The sequence below is a fragment of the Colletotrichum gloeosporioides genome (genome assembly GCF_011800055.1).
Source record: "Colletotrichum gloeosporioides strain Lc1 chromosome Unknown consensus_52, whole genome shotgun sequence".
In the NCBI taxonomy this organism is placed as follows: domain Eukaryota; kingdom Fungi; phylum Ascomycota; class Sordariomycetes; order Glomerellales; family Glomerellaceae; genus Colletotrichum; species Colletotrichum gloeosporioides.
The window spans coordinates 124,500-136,142 of NW_025544697.1; the positions used below are offsets into that span (position 1 = coordinate 124,500).

General features: G+C 42.9%; 1 protein-coding gene across 1 annotated transcript; it reads right to left on the reverse strand.

Moving 5' to 3' along the window:
• Positions 1-325: 325 nt before the first annotated feature.
• GCG54_00008374 (Uncharacterized UPF0442 protein C7D4.12c) lies at positions 326-3,254 on the reverse strand (the record flags this gene model as incomplete). The annotated part of the gene is made up of 5 exons (XM_045408341.1): positions 326-735; positions 797-1,190; positions 1,329-1,370; positions 1,438-1,825; positions 1,882-3,254. 5 exons carry the CDS (start codon positions 3,252-3,254, stop codon positions 326-328), a joined length of 2,607 nt encoding a protein of 868 aa, XP_045263031.1.
• Positions 3,255-11,643: the final 8,389 nt, after the last annotated feature.

Here is an 11,643-nt window from a genome sequence, read left to right on the forward strand (position 1 = left end):
CCCAAGCCCCAAACTCCCTCGCTTCCATGGATTTCTCAATTTTTTGGAACTTACATACAAAGATACTACTACAACGTGTGATTGGCTGTCGCTCTTGATCGCCTGCCGGCTTGCTTGCCATGACATGACTATGGACGATTGATGCGGCGTGGGAGGCTGACCGACTGGGCCTGCGTCAGCCGTCCCTACCGGGTGCTGAACTACATGGGGAGATCCTATCTGGATGGATACGATGGACATGACTTTGCATGGAAATGAACAGGATAAAAGCCCTACGTAAAATAGGAAAGATGGCAAATGCTGGGCAAGTGCACGCTACCTACGATTAGAAGCTAAACAGACCGCTGCGACGCTTGCCGAGCGGGTAGATGATGAGAGAGCTGAGGAACAGGCCAACGGCGATGCCGATGGCGATCTGGATCATGGATGCGGCGACGTTGAAGACAACCGAGTTCATCTCGGTGCTGTCGTACGTGACGGAGCTCGTGCCGTTGACCGAGTGCGTCGAGTTTGTGATTTTGTTGGCTGTAGTTAGACCGCTCAGAAGACCGCCGGTGGATGCGAGACCTCCTGGCACCTGGGTGAAGATGGCCGGGATGAGAGTTGCGGCGGCGACTCCATGGCGGACACGTGAGTAAAGGTTGGCGAGGACTCCGACGGTAAGAGCGCCAAGGGTGTTGGCGACCTGGGGGGCTGCGCTGAACCTGAGACCGGAGAAGTAGTTTACCATGTAACCTTGGGCCCAATGTTAGATCCGCGATGTTGCCATAAAACAGTTCAAGTAATGAATGCTTACCTGCAAAAGCGACGACCAACATGACTGGCATTTGTCGCCATTTGGCTTGGTAAAGGATGGCAATGCAGACAACGAACAGGGGGACGAAGATGAATGTCAGGTAGGTGGGGATCTGGTTCTCGCAGGTGGTCGTCGAAACGGCGTTTTCGTCTATGAGACCGTATATCGCAGTGCCGATGGTGATACCGAAACCGAGGAAGAGACTGTAAATGACGGCGTAGACGATTCGGATCGATCCGGGGACGATGGCGCGGGATTGGAGCTCGAGGGCGGAACACACTGGTCCATCAGCGGCTGTCCTCAGTTTCCTGTGGCGGCGCGACGCTACGATAGCAGCCGCGCTGGCTTTTGCTGGAGATGGCACGCTCAAGTCTGGCACCAGGTTGCTTGAAGCCTGGCACCGATCGACCGGCGGCACGCGAGATGTCCTAATGGGTGCCCGTAGGCTAGTAGAGCCCCAATCAAGGGGGATACAACCAACAAGAGGCGATGGGGAGGGGGTAGTGACAGATTGTGGAGAGAGATGACTTACAAACCATGTATCCCGGCAAAAGCATAACGATGCCTCCTTGGGCTATTGCAGAGAAGCAGAAGAGGTTTCCACCCCTAATGCTGCCGAAGGCTCTGGCCAAGAAACTTACCAGGACGGTTGCGGTGACCTCAAGAACATTGCTGTAGAGCTTGGACTGGGCAGCTACGATGAGCTGGAGGAACCCGACGAGGCAGCCGAAACAGAATGCGAGAGGGAGATCAATAAGGCGGGCGCCGAAAGAGAACGGTGCGGCAGTGACACTAGTGAGGCCGAAGACGAGGACTCTGATCCAGACGTGAAACTTGTCCTTGGACTTGATGAGCGCATCCAGGCGTTCGATTCCCTCGTTGACTGAGACAACGTCGTGGATGACCTCCTTGTAAACATGGTGGGTGTCGCTAAGTTTGCCAAGGTCAATTCCCTGCGCTGCGCGAACCATCCGAACTTCAGTCGTGTGTACGGATCTGTCGTCGAAGCTGATGACCATGCAGCCAGGACTTGACGCTGTTAGCCTGTGCTCGTTGAACGGTTTGTGTATGGAGATGATACTTACAGGTACAAGAATTGGCCATCAATCTCGAGAACCTTGGCGGTCGTAGAGAGATATTCTTCCAGACGATGGGTGGGAGCACCAAATAGCATCAACGCGCGGCAAAGAGTGATGATGTACTCCTGACGAGCGAGGGTCTCTGCAATGTGGACTGTGATCTTGGCTTCCTCCTCTTCTCTCGCAAGGTACGCGCTGATGCGAGAGTTGCTGGTAGTGCGCTTGTGTTTGGGACGCTGCTTCTTCGCGGCCTTGCCATCCTTTGGCGATCCTGGGCCCTCGCCCTGCTGGTTGGGGTTGGCGAGGCGTGCAGAAGCCTCAATCAGGTTGACGAGGGTCTCCTGGGACCTGTTGGCCTGGTACCACTTCTTACGGCTAGGGGTTGCGGTGCCGGTGGGAGTAGTGGTGCCGGACTCGGAGCCAGGAGTGCCGGTTGACAGAGGTCCTCCGAAATTAGAGAAAGAGGCGACAGAGTTGCGGTTGTTGGGCGGCTGCACAGGCCCCTCTGCAGGCTTGTACAGCTTGAGAAGCTGAGACAAGACGCTACCGCGATACTGCTTCGGCGGAGGGACGACGTACACACCGTCATAGTTGCCGTCGTTGACTTCAGGGAGCAGGTGGTCGGTTTGCTCAGTCTTTTCAGCATCTTGAGCATTGGACGGGCCGGCCTCGCTCTCAGTCTTGTCGGCAATACGCCAAGTGTGGGCCCGGACGATTCGGTAAGCTTCCGAGTTGAGTTGAGCCTGATGTTCGTGCTTCTCCTCCTCTTCCTTAGCCTTCCCGGTCAATGGTTGATCAGAGTTGAGGTCTTGAAGAGGAATGTAGGCTCCCTCCCTGCTGGGCGGATCATACTCGCTTGCAGTGGTGGTACCAACGGATTCAACGGACACTCGGGACTCTCGGGTAGGAGATCCGAGCTTGATGTTTGCGGCAACCTGGCGTGCACGTTCCTGAGCAGCGGCAGCAGCAGACTTGGCTTCCTGTCGCTCGCTTTCAACCGAGGGACGCGGGTTGTCCTGGGCAAGTGTTGCAACAGTGGGAATAGAGCTTCCCGAACTGCCTCGCAAGATAGATGGTCTCGGTGGGTTTGCCGGAGTGGGAACAGGCAGAGTTGCGTTGGGTGGTGGTGAAGTTGGGGGCTGGGTCACGGCCGCTCTGCTATTGAAGCGTACACGGCCTTTTTCCTTCTTCAGGGCGGCTGCAGCTGCGGCCTCGGCGCTGCTAGTCGATTGTTCGGCCGGATCAGGGTTAGGCGTGACTGCGGCATTCTCGGGAGTTGTGCTTCCGGAAGCGCTGCCGGATGCAAACCCGGCAGACATGCCGCCGCCGGGCTCGGGGCCGGGGTCGTCATCTTGAGAGGCGGGTGAGTTTTCGACCATTGCATCGACGGTCAGCACGACTCTTCTGCTTGGCGGCGGAGCAGGATGGAGCCGTTGACAAAGAGGTTGCAGAGCAAAATATTGAATGATGCCACAAAAGTTTTGCTGTGGGAGGCCAGAGTGGATCGTGGGGGGGGAGCAAAATCTGGGGAGCGTCTTCTCTCTTATAAGCGAACCGGTCCGGTGGTTCGTGACGCGGCAAAGTTGAAGCCCGCGGAGCCACCGGCATCTGCGAAATTCTGGAAAAAAGGGTTCTCACCGGAAGTGCCATCTCGTATCCATATATCTCCACTTGGGCCGAAACAACTGGACATGACAGCAGATCGAATTTCCTGGCTGGTACTAGCACACCATATTTGGCGCGGGTTCATTAGGGCAGAGGCCGGGCTCCGGCACTCTGTTACCTAATAACATCGGAGCTGCCTTTCGTCATTCGTCAGGGGTTCTCCCTGTGCGTCCCTGTGCGGCCACTGTTCTTGGCTGTGTGCACACTTGAAACTGGTGTAATGGCGTCATTGGCTTTCCTAATTCTCTTTGACGCGTTGTCGGCTGATGAGCTGGCCACGACGTGGAAGTGGTGATGGACAACAAAATCAGTTGAGATGACACAATAGTGTCGATGCGCCCAAGAGCCGCAGCTAGAGCCGTTGGACTCTCCCTTAGGCCCGATCCCGGCATGGTGCATAAGACTGGTGTGGCTCGAAGAGAACCCCCCGCGCGGAAGGACCCGATTTGTCCTGCAAGACTGTCATCCGAACACAGCCAACCAGAGCGCGGCCAGAGCATTCTGTTACCATAAATATCAAGCATCGTCAGGGGCATATCAAGGGTCTTCCCGCAAACTCCATGCCCAGTGTCACCAACTCACTGGTTTTCAGAACCACCCATTTCAATTTTTGGAACACCTTTTGCACGGCCTTGTGTGGCTTTTCAAAGTCTGGACTCTATGGCGGAGTTTTTGGATCGTCAACCCCCTTCCCGGTATCCGAGTACCTGAGTCATGACTCCTGGATCGGCTTGGCCAGAACCACGTGCAGCACCCACACGTTGTTGTTGGCCATAGCTTTCACAGGCACCCCTTTTCTTGTCAACGGGAGTCCTCCTCTGCTTGGTTGCCATCTTCTCGTTCCTTGGCCATCAGACCAAATTTTGTCTCACAGCCACAGAAATCATGTCGCTTGGCCATGATCAAGATTTGATTGAAGCTTGACTCTCAGCTTTGTATCGTTCAAAGGGGTTCACGCAGACTTTGGAAGACCCACTTTGTCACACCAGAAGGAAAAATGTTTCCGTCCAACATGTGCAATGCACAGCAGAAGCTCTTCTTGTTTCAAGTGATCCATGCACAAGCTCGCAGTCTAGCTGTTCGAGCTTCAACTAGCAGTCAAGGGAGGCACGCAGGGATTTGCACTTTCTGAACTCACGAACCTGACCGCCCATAGTTTCACAGAGCTTCACAGGGTCGTTTGCCACCCACGAAGTTTGGTGGGGTAAACAGCCCTGGGATCGGGCATGTAGAGCTAGGCTACTTTTGAGTTTCGCCCCGTGAGCTCGTGACTGAAAACTTTTGAAATTGACTGAACCCTGGAAACCATACGCGGAATTTGCTTTCCACATTGCCGTTGGGAGCGCGCCAAATCACGACAATAGTCATATGTTCCTGTCATGCTGTGCTACGCGAGATGAGGGGCTGCCCAACCGCGATTATCGTGAAGCGGTGAGACGAGAAAAACTTCACAAAGAAGGCGGAACGTTTGAGGCCTCCGACATCGCTCCCAGTTGACGGTTATTGATGAAGGATAAAAGGGGTTGAGTACGCGTCTGGATGCCGGAGGGGGCGATGACCAGAATCAGGAGAAGCAGAATTCAGAAGATCAGGCTGTGTCGATGAGTTTCGGGTCAGCAGGCTGGAGGAGATAGTGCCTTAATGTTTGTTCCCAGTTCGACGAGCTCACATAGACGCCGCTGCGTAACATTTGGCTCTTCGACCGTTTCGAGTTGCCCGGGCCGCTGCCACAAGTGGGGCTCGTTATTCCTCATCTCAGGCTTCGTCGGTATCGTCACATACCTTGAGTAACGCGTTGCGCCTTGAATATGACACCGCCGTCAATTGGGAAGCATCACAGTCTATTGAGCATTTTAAAAATTACTTGGTATTGCAATATTGTCAGATGGCCTCATGAATCTTTCTTCCCTTCTAACTTTTCTTCTTCGCAGTTTGCCGCCTAAAGAGAATCACGGTTGCATCACTTGCCTGTCTAGTTCTCTGTCAATAAATATTGTGGCTTTAATATTCCGCTACCGAAGAGCATTCACTCTGGTAGTTCTAAACGTGGCACGGCCCGTGTCGAAATGGCTTCAGAGTATTACAAAGCGTTTTTGAGTTCTTGAACAAAGCTTCCGTCATCAATTTGCTACCAAAGTACCTCGCCACCAACCCCGGTGAGAGCTTTTTCCCTACATGCTGGAAAGACATGATCCTGAGGCTTACATTACCCAGTCGTGCGTTCAAGAGCAATGAGCGTGTTTAATATTGTCTTTAATGGCGGCCTTCATTGGTGATTACTTGATTTCCTATCCCTACCTATGTCGGCTTCCCAGAATATTATGACTCCGACACGCACGTGGTCCATCGCTGTGTTGACCTTAGTGATCTAAGATCACAGATGCCGTCTCGCCCACAAGATCGAGCATCTGCGAAGCGGAATCCCGAGCCCGAATTCGGAGTTGTGGCTGTCAAGCGAGGCTGAGACAAGCCAACGGCAACTTGCATCATCAAGGTGGCTTACCTAGCTGAGGCAAGTTGTGGCATTTCCCATCTTTGTACACTCATCATTGTGTAGTTCGTATTGGCCGTCTAGGCATGAAGCAATGGGCACTCAGCTAAGACGAGTGTGCCGGAATTTCGGAAGCCATTCTATTTTGATGGCTGAATTCTTCCGCATGAGAGTGCCCCATTCAAGGTGACCAACTTGCGAACGCTCAAACATGAAGTGGCACACAAGACACCATCCCTTTTGCATTGGTCGGTGTTGACCTGGTAGGCAGTGAAATTTACGTTTTGTAGCCCTGGCGCTCTTTCCAGTGAGACCATTGATATCTCTCACTTTAGTTTCATCTACAAGATGTCCCGTCTTCCACACATGACATTCACTGTATATTGATATGACAACACATTCAATTGCTGTTATTCCTTGAAGTTCATCATGGGACATATTCATGGGAGCTAACCGGGGGGCAGGTAACTCCCGCGTCCATCTCCGACGGATCTTTAAAGCGGCAATCTATACCATATCCCGAGAGCATCTCGTCAACGTTCGCTAGAGACTGGAAATAAGACAGGAAAAGCTGGCACGATGTGGATCATGGCGTGCGGTAAGGCTTGGCTTATAACAATATCTCGTTGGTGCTTGCTCTAGTCTTCAATTCCTCCTCTACGCGTAACATAATGTTTGATATGTTATCACCGCGGTCCATCTTCGCCAGTCGCCAATCCATGCGTTCAATTTAGGATCGATGAGTCAATTTACGATCAATGACGTTAACATTAAAGAGTAAGTTGACTCCAAACTCAATACTTTTGCGCCCACCAGTATGTTTTGAATCCCGACCTAGAACCTTTCACTTTCATTGCCCGGAGCTTTTTCATAAACCTATCTTGCCACCCACCCTCAGACAATCAGATTTCGGGAGGGTGATAACGGGAAGTATACGGGGAAAGGACTGGATACCAAAAGGAGAATACTGTCAAACTACGGTCTACCAACCATCTCTATCCCACGACGTCTCTGACTTATGTCAGTATGTTGGGTGGCCAAAGAGATGCGTACTATCACGCAGGAGATCAAAGGTATTTACCGACACTTCTGAAGCTTTTATCTTAGACATCGAAGTCTTTTGAAAGGGTTTATCTTAGACTTGACTCGAAACCCGCTCATTGTGATCGTTGTTGATTCACTTTTTGGCCTCTGACTTTCTGCTAAGTCGATGATGTATGAACCAAGTATTGCGTCAGTCTCAATCGTCTAATTATTCTTAACCTCTTCTCTCAATCCTTAGCCTAGCACCAGCGCTATAGCCAGATTGCAATGAAAATAGCAAAGGGTACTTTGACGCAACACGAATAACTTGAGGTCTAAAATCTGTATCAACAACGTCCATAGTAGAACCGGAGGTTTTCTTAATACGAATCTAGACCGCGTTGTTGAGAATGTAGAAGAGGGTGCAGCATGTGTTAATGCAACACTTAGCAATGGGCTCAAATCCTATTGTCTCCGAAGTTAACTTACAAACTCCATTGTAAATGAACGAAGGGCTTCTAAGTTCAATGCATAGACACTGACCCTATTGCAGTAGAATCATATTCGAAGAGAAGGCGCAGATCACTTTAAGGAAACATGAAAACAAGCGCGGTAGATTGCGAGTTCCGTCTGATGCACGCCTCATATAACCTATGGATGTCCTATCTCAATCTGACGTACTGGGACCAATCTTATGCATCAGCTCTGCTACGTCTGCTCGAGCATCTTGTGGATCCATTGGGATAGTAGGAAGTACTTAGATAAGAAATCGTCATACTGAAATGGTTGTAGGCCTGGCGGCTGAGAGCTATGCAACGCAGTAGCGCGTACGCGCCCTTGGGCGTATATAGCTACTGTAGCTATGTAACTCTATAGTTTTAAGGCCTATAATCTTAAAAGAGAAAAGAAAAGACTTCTTATTTACTTTATAGATCTAAAATAAAAAGAATAGGATTAAAAGCTTAAAAATCTATTAAAAAAAATAAGTAAATTCTACTTCTAATCTATAAGGATTAATAATAATATCTAAGTTAACTTCTTATTTCTTAAAGGGGGCTAGTAATCTAACCTCTAAATACTAAAAATACTAAAAAATCTAGTAAGTTTACTAAACCTTATTCTAATTATCCCTAATTATCTTCCCTCTAGTTTTTTAAACTAGAAGATAATTCTCTATATATTTATATATATATAAGAGTACTATATTTACTAATAGAACCTATAGTAAGTATTTCTATAATCTTAAACCTCTTTTATTTCTCCTATATAAGTAGTATTTTATTTAAGTTTTAGTTTATAATATACCTATCCTTACTATCCTTTTAATTTTAAAAATCTATAGGTATAGATCTTAAGTAGTATATAAGTTTCTATTTAAGCCTAAAAGTTAATATATTAGTTAATATATACTACTTAATTAACTACTACTAACTTTAGAATAGGCTACTTAAGAGGGTAAATAAGATAGTTACTTATAGTTATAAGGCTTTAAGTAGGAACTAAAGACTTATATAATAGTAAGATAGGACTTTTATAACTAGGAGTTATAAATATAGGCTTATTATAATTATTATACCCCTTTAGGATTAGAAGGCTAGAAATTAGGCTTTCTAATAGGGATAAAATAGTAACTAGAGGTTAGATTAGTATTATAAGTATTTAAAGTAAGTTTACTAGTAGGAGTAAACTAAGGGGTTACTCTAAGGATAGCTATATAGTTCCTTTCTTAGTTATCTTACTTAAGTAAGCTACTACTATCTATATTATAGGATAGAGTAAGAGGTTCCTATAAATTAAATTATATCTATAAAACTTAATAGTAATCTATAATTTATACTTACTAACTAAAGGTAAAAAGCTTTAGTAATAAAAGCTCTTATTAGTAGTAATATTATTACTAAAGTAAGTATTAAGGAGTCCTTTTATAATAAAGTAGTAAACCTAATTAATATAGTAAACTCTATAGCTATAACTATTAAGCTATTATATTAAATTAACTACTTAAGTGCGTTATAATAAGATAGTAATAAGGTCCTTAAGTACTTTAAATAATTTATACTAAGTAGTAAGGGCTTTAATAGTATTAATAAACTCCTAGTTACTCTATTAGTTAAAGTTTAAATCTATAAAGTAGCTCTTCCTATTAGTTTAGTCTACTACTAAGTAGATAAAGTAGCTTTACTTAACTTATAAGAAATATATAACTATATTAGAATTCTATAAGTTATCCTTATACTTATCTATAAAGAGGTCTATATTAATAGCTCCCTCTTCTTCTTAGTTAGTATCCTATAATATAGTATTTAGTAGGTAAATCTAAACCTTATAGTAGGTATCTCTTATAATAAAACGTACTAGTATAGTGAGATATTTAATTTAGAGGAATTCTTTTATATAGAGGATATTTTAAATATTATATAGATTAATTAGTATTTTAAGCGATATAATAGGGTTTTAGTTAGCCTATCTTCTGAAATTATTAAAGTTAGTAGTAAATTAGGTCTATAAAGAACTTTTTAAGCTAGGATTTAAGTTATTATAGTACTTTATAACTTAATAGGATCTAACTTCCTTAGGTTATAGGGCTTTAGTAGGGCTATAAAAGTATATAAACTTACTTTAGGTAGTTCTAAAGATGAATTAGGTCTATAAAGGGGTATTTTTAGTGAAGTAAGGTAACTAATATACTATCCTTATTCTTTTAAACTACTATAAAAAGTATCTTATATAGGAGATAGCTATATCCTATCCTTCTACTGCTCTAAGTTTAGTAATAACTATTTCTCTTATATCTTAGACCTAAATAGTATAACTACTTCTAGGGGGTCTATTTACTAGTATAAACCTACTATTTAGTGCTAATAGAGTTAGCTATTCCTTACTTAGTAGTTTTAAGGATTTCCCTTTACTATTATACTTTAAGTATTTATTATATAGTCTCTTATACTTTATAATAGCCTCTAAAGTAGGTAGACTAGTTAGTTCTTATAATAACCTCAGCTTATTTATAAGCTATTAAAGCTTAAATCTCTAGTACTTAAAACTCTATAAGACTTTATTAAATTTAGCTATAATATACTAAACCTAATCTATTAATATATCTTAGACTACTCTATCTAAACTACTAAGGTTACTAAAGTTATTAAAGTACCTAAAGTAGTTAAGTATAATTACCTTAGAGTACTATATAAAGCTAACTTATAGGATATCTAAAATAGTAAACTATTAGAATAAAGCTTATTAAGAGTATAGTAAGAAGCTAGTAAAGAAGTACTTAATATTTCTAAAGATTATAATAAGTCTATTCTTAGCTTCTCTATTTTCTTAGTAGTTATTATATATAAATATTTATCCTATTAAAGTGTCTAATAGTATTCTAGCTTATACTTAGTCTATTTCGCTAGATAGTATTATAAAGTATTTAGTAAAGAGGATAAAGTAGTACTATTATATACTTTTAACTATAAGGTAGTCTACTAATAAAAGGCCTCTAAGTAAGCTTAAAGCTAGCTTAACTCTCTAATTAATATAATATATAGCTATAGTAAAGCCTCTTATAATATTATTACTACTTAGTGTAGTAGTAGTGAGGATAGTACTTTAGAAGTTATAGGCGCCTATAATACTTTTAAGTGTTTTTAAATCTAACTATAGGTATTTTAGGTGGACTATTACTAGTCTCTATCTATTAAGGAGGCGCTATTATAACTTAATATCTCCTAGTTATAGCTATATAAGTATTAGGACTAGTTCTTTATTAAAGGGGGAGGGAGTATTATTAGGGTATATAAGTTCTAGTTAGGTAGTAGTTCTATTAATATATTTAAGTAACTTATCTCTCTTATAATTAACCTAAAAGTGTAACTAAGTTAGGGTCCTAAAGGTCTACTTAGATTAAATAAGTTACTTAACTATATAAGCCTTAATAAGACCTTTAGTAAAAGCTCCTTTCTAGATAGATATTATATTAACTAAGTTAGGTAAAAGTAAAGATATAATAGTTCTTAAGAAGGGTATAGTATATATTTTATAGATATAATTAGTTATAGTATAATATATAGGTAGTGAAATGAGGAAAAAGAGGGGGGGAGAGTAGTATTAGCGTAGTATATAGAAGGTATATTAGAAGATAGAGAAAATAGAGGTAATTAGTATAATAGTTACTTAGTAATAGTTTATAGATATAAATAGTAGTTATATAGTTATTTACTTAAAGTTTATAAGTAAGGGTTATAAGTAAAATAGTAGTAATTTATAGATATAAGTAAGTAACTATAATTACTTATTTTATTAAAGATAAGATAAAAAATAGCTATTAAGGTGAATTAAAGCTTAAAGTGAGAGGGTAAGTATAATTACTATTAAATCAGTAGCCTTAATTACCCTATTTACTTATCTATTTATATCCCCTCTATAAGCTATTAAGGTAGTATTTCCTTCTTTTATTAATAACTTATCTATATTATCCTCTAAGTAAATAATTATTATATTTTAGGTTTATAAAGCTTATATTCTCACTAACTAATAAGTTTTTAGTGTTTTTCTTTATTATAGTTAAAGATACTAATTAACCCTAAGAGTAGTACCTT